Source organism: Gadus morhua, chromosome 1 (genome assembly GCF_902167405.1).
Source record: "Gadus morhua chromosome 1, gadMor3.0, whole genome shotgun sequence".
NCBI classification, from domain to species: Eukaryota; Metazoa; Chordata; class Actinopteri; order Gadiformes; family Gadidae; genus Gadus; species Gadus morhua.
In genome coordinates this window covers 21,480,645-21,504,467 of record NC_044048.1, presented here as the reverse complement: position 1 = coordinate 21,504,467, position 23,823 = coordinate 21,480,645, and the positions used below count along the sequence as shown (strand labels likewise).

The 23,823-nt window shown below is 45.3% G+C and overlaps 1 protein-coding gene across 4 annotated transcripts in view; it reads left to right on the top strand.

Moving 5' to 3' along the window:
• Positions 1–3,202: 3,202 nt before the first annotated feature.
• Positions 3,203–23,823, top strand: part of LOC115551248 (carbohydrate sulfotransferase 11) — a 30,133-nt gene continuing 9,512 nt past the window's right edge. For 3 of the 4 annotated variants that reach the window (XR_003978014.1, XR_003978015.1, XM_030366888.1), the window contains exons 1-3: positions 3,203–3,493; positions 14,806–15,244; positions 21,154–21,838. Coding sequence is in view for 2 of the 4 variants with exons in the window: in XM_030366888.1 (XP_030222748.1) it covers positions 21,745–21,838 (94 nt within the window). In the remaining 2 variants the exon portion in view is untranslated. The remainder of the gene's footprint in view (positions 3,494–14,805; positions 15,245–21,153; positions 21,839–23,823) is intronic. The other variant, XM_030366896.1, reaches the window with a different exon arrangement.

Genomic DNA, 23,823 nt, shown 5'->3' with positions numbered 1-23,823 from the left:
TTCTCTGACTCGTGTGTCTGTTGTGTGTTATTCTCTGACTCGTGTGCCTGTAGTTGTGTGTTATACTCTGACTAGCAGTGTGTCTGTAGTTGTGTGTTATAGGCTACTCTGACTAGCTGTGTGTCTAGTTGGGTGTTATTCTCTGACTAATTGTATGTCTGTAGCATGTCCCCCCCGCCCTCTGTAGGGACCCTGACCTCCACGGTACGACGTTCCTAAACCCCGGCTTGCGTCCGGCTCCCTGCCTCCAGACGCTCCTTGCGGGCCTCCCTCATTTCCCCCGCTCAATGAGAGGGATCCGTCTCGTCCAGATTAGAAAGTGAGGCTCTCCCTGCGCCGCCTGTTTGGAGCGCTGCGGGCCCCCGGTTGTAATCCTCCCAGGGTTAATGTCGGGGTCATTAGCCCGGCTCCACGCTGAGCGACCACATGAAGCGGAGCCCTGCCGCCCTCTCTCCGGCGGGGCTCCTGTGATCCGGCTCCGGGCCCGGTTGGATATTTACTTAACGACGGCCTCGTGTCTGGCCCCCTTGATGTGGCCCCGGCCGGGGAGCACCACCGCCGCATGGGGCAGGCTCTCATTAGAGCTAATGTGCTAAGCCGTTAGCGACTACGGCAGCATATGGGAGCCGTGAAGTCTGCGGGTGGAGGGCTGGTCGCTAGGCTAAGCTGTAGCTAGCCGCCGGAGATCAGAGCTGACCTAGCTAAAGGATGTAGATCAGTAATTAACTTTGGATGGCTGGTCGCTAGGCTAAGCTGTAGCTAGCCGCCGGAGATCAGAGCTGACCTAGCTAAAGGATGTAGATCAGTAATTAACTTTGGATGACGTTATGAGAACTATGGTGAGCTACGATGAGCTACGGGGAGCAAGCATCCACGGCCTTAGAGTGTGTCTCCTGTGTGAAAGTCCTGCCAAGTTTTATCCAATCATGTCACAGAATCAGTTCAGGTGTGCGTGTGTGCATGCGTGCGTGCGTGTAAAGCTCTTGTGTGAAGCTCTTGTTTCGCTTCATTAAATAAGATAAGATCAAAACTAATACCCCACATCTTAAATGTATTAATAACCCAGCCCTCTTTGCACAAAAGTGCCTAAAGCTTTCGTGTCAGTACTGCTGTTGCACTGTGGAATAATCTAAACGCTGAATCACGTTCACACGTGTCTAAACCACCCCCAGCGATGCACGCCACACAAACACACTCACTGCAACACGCCCATCCCCCTGCTCAACAGTGAGTCAAGCAGTGAGAGAATATCTCTGCATGAAGAAACCCGACCCCCCCACTCATCTGTTACCGGTTACCGTGGGTAACCCTCCCGCGTCGCTTGTAACGTAAAGCTCTGCTCCTCTCTGTTGGAACGTCTGTTCAGTGGGTTCAGCTCGCATTAACAGGGTTCTTGGTTAAGGCCCAAGCAGGCCTGTACAGCGTAGAGACGATGAGCAGGAGACTGTCTGGGCTGCCAGATGGCCGCTCGCCATCTCCGTGCGTTAATAAGGTCTTCCCGCAGCCTGTGGAGTATACTGTAAACATGTCAATACATATCTGGTTGTGGACCTTGTTATGCAGAAGGACTCTTTCTGGGGATCTTTCTTTGAGGTTTGTGCTGTTCCTCCCCTGATCCGTCGCCCTGTGATGGGGATGACTCCGCCCCTTTATGTGATGTCATATCCCCTCGTGCCCCTCTCCTGGACGACGGCCAGACCTCTGTCCAACCCCACGACTCATCTGGTGAGTACCCTAACCTTGGCCCTAATCCTACCCCGAAATCTTACCCGGACCCTAGGCCTAACCCTGACCCTAACCCCAGGCCTAATCTTGACTCTTACCCTGACCCTAACCCAAACTCTTACCCTGACCCTAACCCTAACCCTGACCCTAACCCTAGCCCTAACCCTGACTCTTACCCTGACCCAGGGGCGATTCTAGGTTCTGACTTTTCAGGGGGCTCAGCCCCAGGAAGCTACAGGGGTATATGAAGTATATAAAGGGGGGGGGGGGGGGGGGAATCGTAGTTGTGATTTCCTGCATTCTGCTTCATTTTAGGGTGACCTACATTTATTCTGGTGGGGGGTAATTCTATTTATTTATCTATCAATCCAACACATTGTATATTTTTGAACAATCCGCTGGTTTATTGTCAGAAAAGCACACACCTTTTGTAACATACATAATCATAATACCAATGAGTATTTCATCCCAGAGGAAAGGATTAAACACATTTTGGCTAGTCTCTAGCTTTTTAAGAAGAACTAAATTGTTTATAACTTAACCTTTTGAGTTATAGACAATACTTTTGTAAATGTAGCATTATGTGGTATGATATTATCCATGATTTTTATTTTGTTAAGATTCTGTGACCTTTATTTTCTTAGTTACTATGCTGTTGCACAGTCTAAGCCAGTGTCAGCTAAATAATGCAGTTCTGAACCACAAAAGTGATGAAAGGAAAGAAAACTGTTTGGATGAAGGAGTAATCAAATGGATGTGGATGGATGTTTTGTATTTACACAGTTACTGAAACTCATTGGTTTTCAAAGTAAACTATGCATGATAAATATGGAAAATGGATACTAAAATTGTGAAGACAAAGTAAAATGGGAACTTCAAAACAAATATCGTTTCATTGATATCAGAATATTGTATCAACATACACATAGACTTGTGATGCAAGAAAATTAACAAGTACAACATGTACTAGAAATTAATATTATGAGAAACCGACCACTATTTCGGGAGCACTAAACTATGTCGCCTCACTTTCAGGGACCCATACATTTTTATAAATTGTATCAACATACATTTTTAAAAACTTTTATAAAAAAGTCCAAAAGTACAACATGTGGGCTTACTAGCCTAATTCTATGAGAAACAGCCCGCTATTTTGGTAGCACTAAACTGCGTCAAGTACAGCATGAACTAGACTAATGGTGCGTGGCATGATAAGGCACAAGGAGCAGAAAAAGTTGACACAAGTGCTAATTTTCAGTTTAAAAAAAACTCTGGCATTATTTTATCTGAGGGCGTTTTCGGGGCGAGTCTCATAGTATTAGTTTGGAACATGTTGTAGGCCTACTTGTTGATTAGCTCACGTTGTTATGGCAATGAAAACGCCCTCAGCTGATAAAATAATGCCAGCATTTTTTTAAACTGAAAATTAGCACCCATTTCAACTTTTTCTGCTCCTTGCGCCTTATCATGCTTATCATGCTACGCACCATTACAAGCCTCTGCCGACTAAAACATGAAGCAATTCAAGAAGAGGCATAGATAGAATCACCTTGTGGTCAACTGGCATTATATAGACATCTGACAGATTATGTCAAGGTTTTAAAATGAATTATTACCTGGTCATGTTATAACACAGCTGGAAGTCATGGATTTTCTGATAAAGACTAGTTAGCCTCTTTGACAGACGAAGTAGCAGAACCTATGTTAGGTGCGCTCGTGCTGCATTTTTGTTTTTTTCAAACAGGGGACACCCACCAACCAATCAGAGGTAAGAGATTCCTGCAGGAAGGTTGCGCTCGATTTCACAGGCCCATTTGAGCCTATTCATTAGTGTACAGTACCCATCCTCCCATTGCTTGTGTAAAAAAAAAAGGAGGAATAGTCGATTTGAGGACGAAAACGATAGGGTGCGCTAAGGCAAGTTTTTGTTCGGGCTTGAGCCCACCCAAAAAAGGTCTAGCTTCGCCACTGCCCTGACCCTAACCCTAACCCTGACCCTAACTCTAAACCTGACCCTAACCCTAGCCCTGACCCTACCCCTACATCTAAAGACCTAGCCTGAGACCCAGGGTTAGCACCTAGCCTAGCCCTTTCCATAACCTCACTATGTTTACGCAACACAGTCTCACTCCGAGAACGTCAAATACCGACTGTTGGCAAAGGCCCTTTAGCGTCGGTGACTGACGGGAAAGGTACCCTTTTTATTCGGTCGGTGACGGTAAAGGTACCCTTCGGCGTCTTCTGCATACGGAATGGGGGGTGCCTCACTACGTCTCTAATAGACGATGTGAGCATCTTTCCTATTGGATAGTTTTTTAGGATATTCTTCTGTGAAAATGGCGGACATACTTTTTATCCTGGGTGGAAAATATGATATTTTAGAATAGTTACACCATTAAAAGTGTTTATGTAAACATTTTTAGCGAGAAATGTGCATTTTACTTTCATAATCGTCGTTCGGCGAATGTGAAGGATGTTTGGTTTGATAGATATGACGAAGAATATTTCATCGGGCGATAATGGCTGGCGTACAGGCATCCCGGGCTCACGAAAATAGGTGACACTGTCACGTTATTTAATCTATTGAAACGTGATAAGGTACACGTATTTTCTAAATGTTCGTGTCAAAAGGCAAAATTTTCAAACTCATGCATATCAATTGGAAGTATTTGTCGTGATTTGTCACTAAGCACGACTTCCATCTAAGGTTCTGTCCGGGAGCTTTCTCCCTATTGTCCCTTAAGGAGCTCCGTACAGAACATTTATTGTTAAAAATTGTCTGTGATAACTAAGAATATGACAGCTTTTCCAGTCTCACCAATATGCGCACAGATCGCACGGTTTGACACTTTCAAGATGCGCGCAGTAGCCTACATACGCCAAATGACCATTTCGTGTGCATACGATACGCAAAACCCAGCATTAACTACTGTGGAGGGCGGATACGTCCATTTCGCGTGCATATGATACGAAAAACCCAGCATTAACTGAATGGGAGATGCAATATTTTAGGACAGATTCACCATTTAACGTGTTTCTAATGACATTTCTAGCGAGAAATGTACTTTTCCCTTGAATAATCCTCAGTCAGTGAATGTGTATGATCTTTATTAATCTTTATTATCTGAATGGGAAATGCAGCTCACGTGTTTCCTGCTTTTGTGTTATTAAACCGTTACTTTATGTAACTTTTAATGATATCATCTTGTTAGAAACACGTACGTTTTCGTGAACACTGGATTACGTCGCATTTCAACATAAAATAGCGTGTTATACACACACACACGCACACACACACACACACACACACACACACACACACACACACACACACACTGCATTTCGCTGCCAAATATATAAATACTAAGGCAGAATAAAGAATAAATTAATTAATTATCATTCAACTTCAACATGCGTTATTACAGTATAGTGGTGGAGGGATGACGTGTGTTGGCCAACCCGGAAGTGAGCGTCGCCCTGGGTTCCCTTGACAAAAAGCCAACGGGTTTTTCCATTTGATTTTGGATTATTGCAGAAAAATTAGCATCTTTGAAGCACCTCCTCAAAAACTGAAAATAAATAAAAATAACTGTGCTCCAAAGAAAGAAATGTAAACCAATGCATTCCGAATGGGAGTGTTTCTCCGATTTTTCCATGCTACACAGAACGAAATGTAAACCCATGCAAATAAAGACTTCATGGTCATAATCATTTAAATATCATTAATCTCCTGAGGGTGGTATTCTATTTTTTTCAACGGGGCTGAATCCAGTCACTTGACCGTCATGGTTGCTATGGTGGTTGCTATCCACCAGTCCCTCTAATCCTTACATGGCTCTAAAAACCACGCGGCAAATGAGCTGCCGTGATTTGTGTTGTTTTTGTCGTAAACTAGTGTCCGATGGTTAAAAAATAGACGGATATTCCAAGGTATCCTTAAAAGGCAGCTTGGATGTTTTTATTTTCTGCAGTTTAGACTTCTTCTATAACCTATTTTTGAAAGCAAAACACCAAGCTCATTGATTTAACGAGGCAGGGTTATTTGTTTTATTTATTAAATAAATATTTATGAGAGGTCATTCCTTCTCCTGAGTTTTCTTCCTATTTATGTCTAGTGTACAACCCTACTGTCCACAAGCATCACCCCCCCCTCCCCATATGGATTTGGAGAATTGTTGCCACGTCCCAGTGGTGGAGGTATCATATATATGAAAGAGGGCATTCAATTATACTACAATGATCAATTAGGAGGCCGAAGCCCTAAAGGAAGTGATGCAATAGGTGACTGGGTCGACGACATTTAAGTAAGCTTTACTTTGAGGTCTCTTATATATCAAAGGGGGTCTCAAAGGACGCATACGCTTCAACCTGTGGCTCCGGTCCTACAGGAAATGACTCAGCAAGTGCTCCATCTCGTTGCACCTGCACCCAGCGGCTCGCTTGCAAGATTTTGGCCTGAAGTTATTCCCAGACCTACACCGTAGCCATCCAACCTGCATATCTGAGAATCAGGCCTCTCTTTAATAATGACAAAATGTTTGAGAGAAATACACATTAACTTTTGACTCATAAGCGGCGTGGTGCCGGCTCCTTTTGACCTTTTGACCCCAGACTTCTGGGGGAATAGCTGAATCAATTCATTAGTCAATCAAAAGCATGTAAATATCTTCCCGGTGACGTAAGAGGGAGAACAAGGTGTCCTTCAACATCTACGCTTCCAGGCGATTGCAACGGTGCCACACATGAGCATATTCGAACATGTTTAATGGTAGTAATTAGCTGTCGAAATTGGAGGCCTTAATCAATAATGAGCAGCTATTGATTTGCTTCCCGATAGAAATTTGTGACAAATGACATGTTATTTAGCCTCTACACGTTGAGTTGAGTCCAATGACACCAAGCATGACACTCTAGAAAATGGTAACATGTATTTTACATGGTACACCTAGGTCTAGGACATGATCTCGGTGTAGCAAGAGGGCGAGCTTGATCTCATTGGACTCAGCTTAACGTGTAGATGCTAAATAACATGTAATTTGTCAAAAATCTCCATCGGGAAGCAAATCTATAGCTGGTCATTATTGATAAAGGCCTCCAAAATCGACAGCTAATTACTACCCCGAAACATATTCAAATATGATCATGTGTGGCACTGTTGCAATCGCCTCGAAACGTAGATGTCAAAGGACACCTTGTTTGCTCCGTTACGTAACCGGGAAGATATTTTCATACTTCTAATGAATTGATTCATATTTTAAGGTTCTCGGAGTGAGACTTTAAGCGGCTGCAGCAGAAGTGTTGAAACGAAAGATGATATCAAGACATTTATAGAATATTCACATTCACATTATGATTCTTCGTCATAACATCCGACCAAACATCCTTTACAGTCACCAAGCGAGGATTATGAAAGTCCAGGCCCCCCCTTCCGGCACTCAAGGTCCGACTGGGCCAAGTTTAGGGCAGGAAGGGCCCCCCATTCCGGCCCTCGGGGTCCGACCGGGCCAAGTTTCGGTGCGGGGGTCCCAGTTAGGCCTTAGAATAAGGTATTCAAATTTCAGGGCGGTAGGACCTTCCTATCTCAAAAACTGTTTTTCCACCACATTCTGAACCATTAGGTCTTGCAGGTAACACTTCTGAGGGGCTTTGTCCAAATGACAGTCCATTTGGGAAAACTTTTTTTCTCTAAGGGCTAGAACTCCAAATCTCGGATATGTCGTTCTCGGGGCCCCGGGAAATGTGTGTAAACATTTTAGCATCCCTAGCTATCTCGAAAAGGCCGGAAAAGGGGCGTGACCTCCCACAGTACGGTAAATGTACATAAGACAGAGGTTAGTTTCTAGTCCCCATTTTTTGTGGGATGGAGGTGTACATTTGTGGCTTAAGGTGTGTAGTCACAGCTGGCCTGTGGCCACGTTTTTAAAGTCTGGGGTCAAAAGGTCAAAAGGAGCCGGCACCACGCCGCTTATGAGATAACAAAAAGTGAATGTGTATTTCTCTAATAGCTTTTTGTCATTATTAAAGAGAAGCCTGATTCTAAGATATGCGTGTTGGATGGCTAGGGTGTAGGTCTGGGAAGAACTTCAGGCCAAAATCTTGCAAGTGAGCCGCTGGGTGCAGGTGCAACGAGATGGAGCACTTGCTGAGTCATTTCCTGTAGGGCTGGAGCCACAGGTTGAAGCGTATGCGTCCTTTGAGACCACCTTTGATATATATGAGACCTCAAAGTAAAGCATACTTAAATGTTGTCGACCCAGTCACCTATTGCATCACTTCCTTTAGGGCTTCGGCCTAAAGGACAAAGCCCCTCAGATGTGTTACCTGCAAGACCTAATGGTTCAGAATGTGGTGGAAAAACAGTTTTTGAGATAGGAAGGTCCTACCGCCCTGAAATTTGAATACCTTATTCTAAGGCCTAACTGGGACCCCCGCACCGAAACTTGGCCCGGTCGGACCCCGAGGGCCGGAATGGGGGGCCCTTCCTGCCCTAAACTTGGCCCAGTCGGACCTTGAGTGCCGGAAGGGGGGGCCTGGACTTTCATAATCCTCGCTTGGTGACTGTAAAGGATGTTTGGTCGGATGTTATGACGAAGAATCATAATGTGAATGTGAATATTCTATAAATGTCTTGATATCATCTTTCGTCTCAACACTTCTGCTGCAGCCGCTTAAAGTCTCACTCCGAGAACCTTAAAATATGAATCAATTCATTAGAAGTATGAAAATATCTTCCCGGTTACGTAACGGAGCAAACAAGGTGTCCTTTGACATCTACGTTTCGAGGCGATTGCAACAGTGCCACACATGATCATATTTGAATATGTTTCGGGGTAGTAATTAGCTGTCGATTTTGGAGGCCTTTATCAATAATGACCAGCTATAGATTTGCTTCCCGATGGAGATTTTTGACAAATTACATGTTATTTAGCATCTACACGTTAAGCTGAGTCCAATGAGATCAAGCTCGCCCTCTTGCTACACCGAGATCATGTCCTAGACCTAGGTGTACCATGTAAAATACATGTTACCATTTTCTAGAGTGTCATGCTTGGTGTCATTGGACTCAACTCAACGTGTAGAGGCTAAATAACATGTCATTTGTCACAAATTTCTATCGGGAAGCAAATCAATAGCTGCTCATTATTGATTAAGGCCTCCAATTTCGACAGCTAATTACTACCATTAAACATGTTCGAATATGCTCATGTGTGGCACCGTTGCAATCGCCTGGAAGCGTAGATGTTGAAGGACACCTTGTTCTCCCTCTTACGTCACCGGGAAGATATTTACATGCTTTTGATTGACTAATGAATTGATTCAGCTATTCCCCCAGAAGTCTGGGGTCAAAAGGTCAAAAGGAGCCGGCACCACGCCGCTTATGAGTCAAAAGTTAATGTGTATTTCTCTCAAACATTTTGTCATTATTAAAGAGAGGCCTGATTCTCAGATATGCAGGTTGGATGGCTACGGTGTAGGTCTGGGAATAACTTCAGGCCAAAATCTTGCAAGCGAGCCGCTGGGTGCAGGTGCAACGAGATGGAGCACTTGCTGAGTCATTTCCTGTAGGACCGGAGCCACAGGTTGAAGCGTATGCGTCCTTTGAGACCCCCTTTGATATATAAGAGACCTCAAAGTAAAGCTTACTTAAATGTCGTCGACCCAGTCACCTATTGCATCACTTCCTTTAGGGCTTCGGCCTCCTAATTGATCATTGTAGTATAATTGAATGCCCTCTTTCATATATATGATACCTCCACCACTGGGACGTGGCAACAATTCTCCAAATCCATATGGGGAGGGGGGGGTGATGCTTGTGGACAGTAGGGTTGTACACTAGACATAAATAGGAAGAAAACTCAGGAGAAGGAATGACCTCTCATAAATATTTATTTAATAAATAAAACAAATAACCCTGCCTCGTTAAATCAATGAGCTTGGTGTTTTGCTTTCAAAAATAGGTTATAGAAGAAGTCTAAACTGCAGAAAATAAAAACATCCAAGCTGCCTTTTAAGGATACCTTGGAATATCCGTCTATTTTTTAACCATCGGACACTAGTTTACGACAAAAACAACACAAATCACGGCAGCTCATTTGCCGCGTGGTTTTTAGAGCCATGTAAGGATTAGAGGGACTGGTGGATAGCAACCACCATAGCAACCATGACGGTCAAGTGACTGGATTCAGCCCCGTTGAAAAAAATAGAATACCACCCTCAGGAGATTAATGATATTTAAATGATTATGACCATGAAGTCTTTATTTGCATGGGTTTACATTTCGTTCTGTGTAGCATGGAAAAATCGGAGAAACACTCCCATTCGGAATGCATTGGTTTACATTTCTTTCTTTGGAGCACAGTTATTTTTATTTATTTTCAGTTTTTGAGGAGGTGCTTCAAAGATGCTAATTTTTCTGCAATAATCCAAAATCAAATGGAAAAACCCGTTGGCTTTTTGTCAAGGGAACCCAGGGCGACGCTCACTTCCGGGTTGGCCAACACACGTCATCCCTCCACCACTATACTGTAATAACGCATGTTGAAGTTGAATGATAATTAATTAATTTATTCTTTATTCTGCCTTAGTATTTATATATTTGGCAGCGAAATGCAGTGTGTGTGTGTGTGTGTGTGTGTGTGTGTGTGTGTGTGTGTGTGTGTGTGTGTGTGTGTGTGTGTGTGTGTGTGTGTGTGTGTGTGTGTGTGTGTGTGTGTGTGTGTGTGTGTGTGTGTGTGTGCGTGCGTGTGTGTGTGTATAACACGCTATTTTATGTTGAAATGCGACGTAATCCAGTGTTCACGAAAACGTACGTGTTTCTAACAAGATGATATCATTAAAAGTTACATAAAGTAACGGTTTAATAACACAAAAGCAGGAAACACGTGAGCTGCATTTCCCATTCAGATAATAAAGATTAATAAAGATCATACACATTCACTGACTGAGGATTATTCAAGGGAAAAGTACATTTCTCGCTAGAAATGTCATTAGAAACACGTTAAATGGTGAATCTGTCCTAAAATATTGCATCTCCCATTCAGTTAATGCTGGGTTTTTCGTATCATATGCACGCGAAATGGACGTATCCGCCCTCCACAGTAGTTAATGCTGGGTTTTGCGTATCGTATGCACACGAAATGGTCATTTGGCGTATGTAGGCTACTGCACGCATCTTGAAAGTGTCAAACCGTGCGATCTGTGCGCATATTGGTGAGACTGGAAAAGCTGTCATATTCTTAGTTATCACAGACAATTTTTAACAATAAATGTTCTGTACGGAGCTCCTTAAGGGACAATAGGGAGAAAGCTCCCGGACAGAACCTTAGATGGAAGTCGTGCTTAGTGACAAATCACGACAAATACTTCCAATTGATATGCATGAGTTTGAAAATTTTGCTTTTTGACACGAACATTTAGAAAATACGTGTACCTGATCACGTTTCAATAGATTAAATAACGTGACAGTGTCACCTATTTTCGTGAGCCCGGGATGCCTGTACGCCGGCCATTATCGCCCGATGAAATATTCTTCGTCATATCTATCAAACCAAACATCCTTCACATTCGCCGAACGACGATTATGAAAGTAAAATGCACATTTCTCGCTAAAAATGTTTACATAAACACTTTTAATGGTGTAACTATTCTAAAATATCATATTTTCCACCCAGGATAAAAAGTATGTCCGCCATTTTCACAGAAGAATATCCTAAAAAACTATCCAATAGGAAAGATGCTCACATCGTCTATTAGAGACGTAGTGAGGCACCCCCCATTCCGTATGCAGAAGACGCCGAAGGGTACCTTTACCGTCACCGACCGAATAAAAAGGGTACCTTTCCCGTCAGTCACCGACGCTAAAGGGCCTTTGCCAACAGTCGGTATTTGACGTTCTCGGAGTGAGACTGTGTTGGTTTACATGCCACAGCTGATTAGCGTGTTATTCACCGAGCTAGACTCTGACTCCTTTTTATTAAATGCTGGGGACACACAAAGCCCTGGCCCAGGGTACTGCTGGGACCCCCGGGGATGCAGGGAGGTGGTGTGTGGAGCGTAGAGGGGGGCCTCTCCCATTACCAACCCCCAACAGGCCTCTTAGTCCTGGGTACTCCAGCCCGCTCCATGCTGCTGAAGGAAACATCGATACAGAACACTGTGAACCGTCTATACCTTCATTTCCTGTTGTCTGGCTTCCTGTTGGCTTGACACATACACACGCTCAAGAATGCTTACACACACGTGCATGTGCACACATGCGCACGCACCTGCACACACACACACACACTGAGACTCACTGCAAGGCTCTAGGTTGCGCATGCTTCAGAGGAATGCTCCACATACCAGGAGCGGTTACAGGACGTAAGGAACATATGGCCGCACACACACACACACACACACACACACACACACACACACACACACACACACACACACACACACACACACACACACACACACACACACACACACACACACACACACACACACACACACACACACACAGCCTTCAAACACACACTTTCATAACATGGAATATGGCTGCATCCTTTTACAGGAGTATGATTCTCTGGAGGTGAAGTCAGTGTGGCACGATGTGTGTACGGCTGGTTTCTTTGCTAAGGGTGACTAGCCAGGAATAATCGAGGCAGCACCTAGGAAGTCTCCCTCGTGGGCCGTCCGTAGGCTGGGCGTTGAGCGCTGCGATTTAAACCGTTTAGTCTAGAAAACTGTCCCGAGTGCCTGTGAGCAAGGTGCCTGGGGATCCAAACAGCCGCTGCAGTGATTAGCAGCAGCCCTTCTCCTCTTAACCGTCAACACTCACACACTCATGGACACGTTGTCACGGAGACACACGCTCACACATACAGTAGATGCACAAACACACACAGGGACATGTACACATACACAGAGAAACCATACACAGACATGTACAGTACACGTGCACGCACATATACAAAAACAACGGCACACACACACACACACACTCCGGGCACATGCACATATAAACACACACACACACACACACACACACACACACATAGACAAACACATGTACACATACACGTACACTACACACACACACACACACACACACACACACACACTCACAAACACATACACACACACACACACACCCACACAATGATTCATGCTTTCCATGGTGTCACTAATGGGTTTAATAGAAGTGTTTCACAGTCCAGCAAAACGAGTGTACATTCTAGAGTGACCAATCACAATTCAGTCTTCATTGTAGAGTGACCAATCACAATGTAGTGTGCATTGCATCCAAATCCACCCTCACTAAATCACAACACACCCCAGCTCCACTCATAATTATCGATGGATTCCCAGTACCCTTCTCCTCCAAAGTCAAGAGCCTCGGCGTCATCCTGGACAACACCCTCTCATTCGCACCCCATATTCACAACATCACCCGGACTGCATTCTTCCACCTCCGCAACATCGCCAGACTCCGCCCATCACTGACCCAATCCAGCGCTGAAATCCTAGTTCACTCATTTGTCACATCACGCATAGACTACTGCAACGCCCTCCTCACCGGACTCCCCACCAAACTTATCAACAGACTGCAGATCATTCAGAACTCAGCCGCCCGGATCATCACCCGCACCAAATCATCTGACCACATCACCCCTGTCCTCATTCAACTTCACTGGCTCCCAGTACACTACCGCATCCAATACAAAACCCTACTCCTCACCTACAAAGCTCTCCACAACCTAGCCCCCAGTTATCTCTGCGACCTCCTCCAAGAATACACTCCCTCCCGCTCCCTCCGCTCAACCTCTGCTGGACTACTATGTATCCCCACATCACGACTCACTTCAATGGGTGCCCGGTCATTCAGCTGTTCAGCACCCAGGCTCTGGAACTCCCTCCCCCCACACATAAAACAGTCAGACACCATTTCAACCTTCAAGTCACAACTCAAAACTCACTTGTTCAAACTCGCACACAACGTCTAACTGATCACTGTTTTGATTGTTTTTTTTTTTAATTTATTTCTTATTGCTTATGTTTATTTATTTATTTATTTATTTATTTTTTCCACAATGTCTTGCTTTTTAAAAAATGTATGATGACTATATGCTCTGTAAGGTGACCTTGGGTGTCTTGAAAGGCGCCTCTAAATTAAATGTATTATTATTTATTATTATTGTAGCTTATGTTGTAGTCATGTAGATAGTGTGATGTAATTTGTGTTAAATCAGCCACCAGGCACCCTAAATAACAGTCACTTTCCAGCTAAACCAGATAACATCTCTCGTGTCAGGCATCTCAAATGATTCATAATGTGACTACATGTCTCGTGGTTCTGGTTTGGACGTGCTGCGGTAAACCTCCCCTATATAGACTCTTTCTCCCCCCATAGTTTGGATTCCAACGTCCCCGGCTGTAGCTTTAAAGTCAAGGACGTGGAGGGGATGTTTAGCATCATTACAGCCGTCTACAATGAGAGGCTGCAGTAGTGCTGGCTCGGATGGGTGGGTGGATGAGGACGGACAGATCATGGGTGGATGGGCAGGGGAGGATGGGTGAAAGAGTGGAGGAGGATGGGTGGATGAGTGTGGACAGATAAACGGGTGCCGGTGGTGGGTGGGTGTGGATAGACAGAAGCCCGATCAAGTTTCTAAATATCAGCCAACCACCCTGTGAGTGTTGAGTGTTTCACTGGTAGCCAACACGCCAAAACTGTGGCGCTGAGATGTTAAGAGATTAAGGTTTTCTTCACTAACTTCATCCTAATATTTTCTATTTTAATACTAAAATGCCTTTTTAACTTTCTATTTTACCCATTTCTTTGCATATTTTTTCTATTACTTATTTATTATTTTATTTTATTGTATGACAATGTTTATATGTGAAGCACTTTGAGTCTGCCTTGTGTATGAAAAGTGCTATATAAACAAAGTTGCCTTGCCTAATATCAACATAAGATCATGACTGTTACCCCCCCCCCCCCCCCCCCCCCCCCCCCCCCCCCCCCCCCCCCCCCCCCCCCCCCCCCCCCCCACCACCCTCCCTCACTTCACTCCTCCCCTTATCTCACCCTGGCAGAAGCACTTCCTACACCCGCAGGAAGTGGCTGGTAGAGAGCAGCGCACCAATCATGGAACACTCCTCCACCTAGCTGAATCCTTGTTGCCTAGCGACTGTCCTGGCTGTCACTCAACCTCCTGAAGGCCGGAAAAGCCCCAAAAAAAGTTTTGCGGTGGTGTCAGTTTGCACACTCATTCTACTGCTCCTTCTCAGGGAACTGTCGAAATATAACTGAAGAGTTAGAAAAGTCGAAAATAAACGAAAGCCCTTAAATCTACTCCCACACACATGATATTATGATACTACTATAATCCTCTGTCTGTATGTTATGATGACATACATAGGCTCCGTAGAGGTCTGGGTCGTCACAGACACGGCATACTCGTTCACTCAGGCAGACACTACCACCGTTTTCACGACAACAGCGAGGCGTCACAGGAATAGAAACGCGAATCAGGTCGGTAACCGTAACTAACACTAACCACCACTAACCTTAAACGGTGTATTTTTGCTTATGTCATGGCTTTGTATTAATTCCAGCAACAGGCTACGCACACCTACAATATCGGTAGCATTAGCTCATTGTTAGCATTACGAATTACGACTTACCTTTGATTTAACACCATGAAAGACGATGAAGACTCACGACTTACTATAGCAAATAACGAGATTACTAACCTAAAGGCGGACATCAGAAGGCTCTCCGCCGAGCTGATGAGCAAAGAGTCTCTGTTGGCCAGCTTTATCGACTTGGCTGCCGACCAGAACCAGAGGATCGCTTCCTTGAATGCAGCTAACCAGGACACTATTAGCTGGGACTCCTCTGCCCATCCTCGACCTTCCTCCTACTCCACTCCCGACCATCATCCCTCATGGACAGAAGTGGTCGTCCGAGGGCGAAAGAGAGGCCCGGTCACTGCTTCACCTCCTCGCCTGAGCCTCTCCAACCACTACGCGGCCCTCCCAGGCGACACTCCTGCTCCACCAGTCGATGCCTCTACTCTACAGCCACAGGTGGCAAACAGTGCAGGGGAGACCTGTCACACAGATGTGGGTCCAACCCTACGCTCTGAACCGCGTACGGAGACCTCCGCCTCCCGCCGCAGGATCGTAAAAGAAGCCGTGCTGAGACGCTCCTGTAGACATCCCACTTCGGCCCTGACGGTGACCCATCCCCCTGGTCCCGACGCTGCTGGCTCTCCTCCCCACTTGTCCGCCCGGTCCCGCAGTGTGGATCCCACGCCCAGCCGGGTGGAGACCCGTGAGCCTTTACATTCACCACATCCTCTGGTTTCCCCCACCACCTTGATAGTGGGTGACAGCATCACCAGGAATATCCGTTTTTTCAATGCCACTACACGTTGCTTTCCTGGAGCCAAAGTCACATCCATCCTGGACAAACTTCCAGAGCTTTTTCATTCCCTTCCGTCCTCCATACATCGAGTGATAGTCCACACAGGCTACAATGATATGGCCCGTCGACAAACCGAGCTGACAAAGCGGGATTTTAACGACCTCTTCTCTTTCTTAAAACGCTGCGGAAAGTCCGTTTTTATCAGTGGTCCCCTGCCAATCATGTCCCAACGCCCAGAGCGGTTCAGCAGACTCCTAAATCTCAATACATGGCTCCAGTCCACTTGCAAAATTCATAACTTCGCTTTTATCGATAACTTCAATCTGTTCTGGAATCGCACTTCTCTCTATAGCACTGATGGAATCCACCCAAACACTTTGGGCAGCTCGGTGCTAGCCGCAAACATACAGCATGCCGTACAATCTGCCCCACACAATGGTACTCATAGTTGACTGTTTTCAAATGACACATTCCCTATACAGACAATTACTACCTACAGCGCCTGCAATCCACCTCGCACATCTAGCCTGCACACTAGGAGGGGAGGAAGATGCGGAGTGGATCCTAGTCTGCTGCGGCGCATCAAAATGACCCGCAAGCACACTACATCTTCCACCGCGGAGCCCACCCTGCGATTGGCACTTATCAATGCCAGATCAATAACCAATAAAACATTCATCTTAAATGATTTCTTCACGTCCAGGAACTTAGATTTTATGTTTTTAACAGAGACATGGCTTCGCGCTGGCGAGTTTACAGCATTTGCTGAACTTCTTCCGCCTGACTGTACCTTCATTAACACCCCCCGAATTACAGGGAACGGTGGAGGGCTGGCGTCAGTTTTTAAATCCAGCTTCCGCTGCCGCCAAACAGCTTCTCTAGCTTTGAACTGCAACTCTTCGAGATACATGTTCAACCTTCTGTTCTATGTGCTGTGATCTACCGTCCCCCGAAGTTTAATAAGGATTTTATCCAGGATTTCTATGACTTTGTGGCGGGAATTGTCTTGAACACAGAACACTTATTAATCATAGGCGATTTTAATATCCATGTGTGTTGCGACTCCCGGCCCTTAGTTAAAGACTTCTTGAATCTCATTGACTCTTTTAACCTCAAACAGTCCGTTACTGCCCCAACGCATGAAAAGGGTCATACACTAGACCTTGTTCTGTCCCTTGGCTTAAATGTGTGTATTAGTGAAATTTGTGATGTGCCGATTTCAGACCATTTACCGGTGATGTTCACTCTGACTCTGCCTGGCGCTCAGGCTTCAACGCCCGCCCCGGCGCGCCGCCTCCGCGCGCTGAATCCGTTGACCGCGTCACAGTTTTCCGTCGCTTTTATTGACTCTATGCCTCCCACAAGTGACTTAGAAAATATATCTGCGGAGGAGATACTCAGTTCTTTTAATTCTACCTGCTCTAATATTCTGGACTTGATTGCACCTTTTAAAGATAGACGCCCCAAACCTGTCACTGAGCCGTGGCTCAATGACTACACTCGTACTCTCAGACGCACATGTAGGCGTGCCGAGAGAAAATGGAAGAGGGACAAACTCTATGTCTCCCTTGGAATTCTAAGAGAAAGTTTAGCAAATTACCAGAAAGCCGTTAAATCTGCGAAAACCCAATTCATATCCAACCTTGTGTCCATAAACAGCCATAGGCCCCAGGTTCTTTTTGCCACTCTAAAAAATCTCATTAATCCCTGCAACTCTCCTGCTGTTGTGCCATCACTCCCCTTATGTGAACAATTCCTTGCGTTCTTCATCGATAAAATCTCTGCAATCAAATCTTCACCTCCTCTGTCCACCGTAGATCCAGCGGCATCTCCTGTATGCCCTACTGTCTTCGAGCAGTTCTACCCACTGTCGCTCTCTGAGCTATCGCAGGTGGTTACAAAATTGAGACCTTCACAATATCCGCTAGACAGTATTCCTGCCAGATTACTGAAAGACGTGTCTAACACTGTTGGCCCATACATTTTAACGTTAATAAACACCTGCCTTTCCTCAGGCTGTGTTCCATCTGTCTTTAAACATGCTATAGTCCAGCCAATTATAAAAAAAACACAACCTCGACCCCTCTGTTCTCTCCAGCTTTAGGCCTATCTCTAAGCTTCCCTTCCTCTCTAAAGTGTTAGAAAAATTAGTTTTAGAACAACTGCAGGTACACCTGGATTTTAATGACATAACAGAAAAGTTTCAGTCTGGTTTTAAATCACGCCACAGCACAGAAACGGCACTTTTAAAAATCTTTAATGTTCTTCTTTTAACTGTCGACTCGGGGAGCTCTGCTGCGCTCGTGCTTTTAGACTTGACTGCTGCCTTTGACACAGTCGACCACCAGATTCTTTTATCCCGCCTGGAACTCTGTGTTGGTATTACTGGGAATGCCCTAAAATGGTTCAAGTCATATCTGTCCAAGAGAACCTTCTCTGTTCATCTAGGCCAGTACTCCTCAGCTGCAGCCCCACTAGTCTGTGGGGTCCCCCAAGGCTCTATTTTATCTCCAATTCTTTTTGCTTTATATCTGCTGCCCCTAGGTTCCATTTTTAAAAAACACAATATCTCGTTCCACTGCTTCGCAGATGATCTACAAATATACCTGCCATTAAAATCAAACAAAGAATCAACAAATGCATTGTCAAACTGTCTGAAAGATGTGAAAACCTGGTTGGAACTTAACTTCCTATCACTAAACAATGAAAAAACCGAAATAATTGTTTTTGGCAAATCCGAACTGCTGGATGGCATCGACAATGTTCTTGGTCCCCTTGCCTCCTACAGCCGCCCTTCTGTCAGAAACCTCTGAGTTATTTTCGACAATGGTTTTAAATTTAACAAGCAAATAAGCTCAGTCGTGAAGACAAGCTTCTTCCAGCTGCGACTCCTAGCGAAAGTAAAGCCGTATCTCCCACCAAAGGACTTTGAAAGAGTCATTCACCTGTTCGTAATGTCCCGTCTAGACTACTGTAATTCTCTATACTTTGGTGTGGACAAATGTCTGCTCCGTCGCCTGCAACTGGTCCAAAATGCTGCTGCACGTCTCCTCACTGGAAAAAGGCGATATGACCACATTACCCCTGTCCTGGCCTCTCTCCACTGGCTTCCTGTGTTTTTTAGAATTCAATTCAAAATTCTGTTGTTTACTTTTAAATCGCTACATGGGCTGGCACCTAAATATATGTCAGAGCTGGTCTGCATCCATGCTCCATCTAGGGAAATTCGGTCAGCTCAGCAGATGCTGCTGGATGTACCCAGGTGCAGACAAAAAACAAAAGGCGACAGAGCCTTCGCTGTGGCCGCTCCTAATCTTTGGAACAGTCTCCCCCTGAGTCTGAGATCTGCCCAGTCCATAGAACAGTTCAAAACACAACTAAAGACTCACTTTTTTACATTGGCTTTTAATACAGATTAAGATTTTATTTTATCTTATTCATTGTTGTTGCTAATATGCAATATTAAGCCTTCTTGTTCTTTGTTTTGTTTTTTATATTGTATTCGTGTACAGCACTTTGGTCAACTACTGTTGTTTTAAAATGTGCTATATAAATAAACTTGACTTGACTTGACTTGATGAGCTACATCCTACTCACCTCTGTCATCCTACTCTCCTCCAGATGTGCAATCTAGTCTGTAATCTGGATTGAGGCTATAATCCCTACTGAGGCTATAATCCGGATTGAGGCTGTAATCTGTACTGAGGCTGTTATCTGGATGAGGCTGTAATCTATACTGAGGTTGTTATCTGGATTTAGGCTGTAATCTGGATTGAGGCTGTTATCTGGATGAGGCTGTAATCTATACTGAGGCTGTAATCTGGATTGAGGCTGTAATCTGTACTGAGGCTGTAATCTGGATCGATGATGTAATCTGGATTGAGGCTGTAATCTGTACTGAGGCTGTAATATGCATTGATGGTGTAATCTGGATTGAGGCTGTAATCTGTACTGAGGCTGTAATATGGATTGATGCTGTAATCCTGATTGAGGCTGTAATCTGTACTGAGGCTGTAAAATGTACCGAGGCTATAATCTGCACGGAGGCTGTAATCTGCACGTTTATCTCCTGCCAGACCCAGGTCTATGAGGTCTATGTTGTCATGCTGTCTCTGTTCTGTAGGGGGCAGCAAAGATCTCTGATACCTTCCATTCAGAAGGCATCCTTGAATGACATGCATCACTGCTTGTTACTACACAAGGACATCATCTCCCTCACCTCACCAGAACCTAGCGTCAGCAGAACCTAGCGTCAGCAGAACCTCACCTCACCTCAGCAGAACCTCCTTAACTCGCCAGAAACTCATCTCACCAGAACCTCATCTCCTCAGAGCCTCTTCATAACAGACTTACCTCACCTCACTAAAGCCTCACCATACCAGAACATCTCCTCACCTCTACAGAACCTCACTACAACAGAACCTCACTTTACCAGAACCTACTCTCACCAGAACCTCCACCCTGACCAAGTGAGCTACGGCAGCAGTATTATAGTATGTGTGTCCGGACACTAGGACCCAGGAGCCGGTTTTGTGTTCCACTGGAAACCCGTGTCATTCATTGAGTCAAACCAACAAGACTCACTTCTAAACTAAGTTTGGGAACCAGAGATAAACGGATCTGCTTTGATCTCTGAGTGAAAAGTTTCCATGGTGTTTTGCCTGAATGTTCCGGAGATATTCCTGGACCATGGCTGTGTGTGGACACAAAGGGAACTTTGTGTCGCACTGTGGACACACCGCATTAGGGAGAAATATTACATTTGGAAGAAATTTACAAATGAATCATACATATATATAACTGGATTATGATAATATCATTTATATTTGTATCGTTACACTCAATTTAAAATGCTGTATGCCTATTTGTATTTCCCCCACTATTGCCATTTATCATTAACCTAAAAAAAATATAATATATAATACAGCCTGTCATAAACATATACAGTATATATGTAGGCTATCTTGCAATCGTTGTAGTATGCCTGTTTTGAAACTCTTTTCTCGTTTCAGTTGTGGTTGCCCAGGTGATGACGTGGGGATTCTACTCCACCGGTGTTACTACGGAGATGATGAAGACCCGAAACTATGACTATGATAACCATGATACAGGCAGTATTGCTGACCTCAGACACAAATAGAGGCTGACACCTGTCCGTGTGAGCGTGAAATTTATCTTGTGCGCTTTGTCACAAAGTAACGGGGAAGTGGGCGTGACGTCATGGCACCCTGCCCCGGTCCTGCTCCGAGGGGGGGCGGTGCAGCAGGCTGTAGCTCTACACAAGTTTTCCAAGACCTCGAAAAAAGTAGCTGCTAGATCGGGCCGGTCCTCCAAGAAGGGACAAAGTGAGCAGCGAACGAGAGCGAACCGACTTCTCGTTAGTTTGCAGCCGAACTCATGGTCGTGATGGTTTTTAAATCACCCGCAGACCCGGAACACTTCAGCCCGGTTTAAGTAACGGTAAACCACGGAATCCAGTTTGGTTTCTAATTACTCCACCAGATTGGATTCGGTTTGTGGAGACACCGGCTCCTAGCTGTGATTGACGGGGCGGTCTCGTGTCGAACCCGGGATCGGGACGGACCGGGACCCGGTGACCCAGGATGAGGATGCCCCGCGGGGGACGCATGGTCCTGGGCACATGCCTCGGTTCGCTGGTCGCCCTTGTCCTCTACCTCCAGACCGTCACCAAGCCAGGTAAGACCCTCGCATGTATAACGGGTGAATCAATCGCTCCCACCTGCGATGATTGACGGTAGAACGGATCCGTGTCAGATGGTCACCGTTAGTCACGCTGAGTTAACCTTCTCCACGGCCAGGAGACATCTGATTTCAGTCAGCCCAACTTATATCCCTTTTCCCTCCACTAAACCATGTCCGGTCGCTCTTTGTAAACAGCCAGAGTGCGCGCAGTCCCTCGCGGCGTGCGTTTGCGTGCGTGCGTCAACGCACGCAGCCAGGGACTCGCGCGCAAGGAAAACAGAAACAAGAGACACAATGAAAGGGGGGAGAATATGAATAAGCGCAGTGTGTGGAGAGGGGTGGAATGTTTTGAGAAGCCCCTTCCAAGAGACCCCCGCATTCCTCTGCCTAATCACCCCGACCCGCTCCCCTCTCGGACCCCCGGCCTCCCGCATGCCCGGCCCGGGCACGGCCCGACGGATGGCCCCCCTAGGGTGACAGCGGAGGTGCTAGGGAGGTCAGAGATGGACCTGGAGGACTGTAGTGTTCAACGGTTTATGGGACTTAACCTAGAGAGAGAGAGAGAGAGAGAGAGGGGGAGGGAGAGAGAAGGGGGGAGAGAGAGAGAGAGAGAGAGAGAGAACGAGAGAGAGAGAGAGAGAGAGAGAGGGAGAGAGGTGAAGATGAGCGCAAAGCAATGCCGTGCAAACTAAAAGAGATTCGGTGATACGGATAATTTTGTTTTTTAAATGGCTGAGAAACTATTGGTAAATGATATACGATTTGTGAAGACCAACCCATTTGTACCAACATGCCCCAACATTCATTCTGAAGAGACACCTGAGAGGCCATTGGTCCTGAACCGGCTCATCAACCACGCCCGCCGCCCACCATCACGGCCGTGAATTCATCCTCACACCGGCCACTTTACCGGGGCTACACGTTTACAACACACCGCTTCCTTCGTCACTTCCCTCCCTAGACACGCACGCGCACACAGACATACACAGACACACACACACACACACACACACACACACACACACACACACACACACACACACACAACCACACACACACGTGTGTGTGTGTGTGTGTATCTAGTATAGTTACCGTATATATCCACTATAGTGTATCTAGTATAGTTACCGTATATATCCACTATAGTTACTCTGTATCTCATATAGTTACCGTGTGTGTAGTATAGTTACCGTGTATTTAGTATAGTTATCGTATACTTAGTATAGTTACCATATATGAGAGTTACTGTATACTTACAACCTATCTCTGGAGTATAGTTATCAGTTACCTTATATTAAGTATAATTCATATATTTAATAGCTGTATGTTTTCAACTGATACGATAACTTGTGATAACATGCTTGTCATGGCTGCTTGTCAACCGTTAATAACCTTTAGCTTGTGACCAAGTAACTGATGACACTTATAATAGGGAACTAAACTTTCTGCCAACTCAACAGGAGGTGACGCATACGGTTAGTTTAAAACATTCACCTCTTCCCTTCCCTGGAACCCAAGCTGAACCTGAACTTCACATGACAACCCTGAAGTCATCCTCTGTGACAGTAAAAACCAACAAACCGGGGTGACATGTTTGCTTTTTGTGCTCTCTTATCTACCAAATCATTCCAATCCTTGACAAGTCATAGCTTGCTTTATTTTTTCATATATATATATATACAGCCAGGCTATAGCAGGGCTAGAAAGCAGCTCCGCTGGTAGTATTGTTGTGAGTGCATTGTCTGTCTTCCTGTAGATTACGTTGTGATCCAGCCCTCAGGAAAGGGATATCTTCATGGACCAGCAAATGGCCCTTTATTACGAGCCATTCATAATCTCTGCTGCCTCATCAGCTGCTCTAAAGCTAGTGCAGCTGAGATTAATAGTAATAGTAGACTCAGAGAGCAAAGCTAAGGAAACTGATCCTACTGGACAGATTTATTCACCTCTCTCTCTCTCTCTCTCTCTCTCTCTCTCTC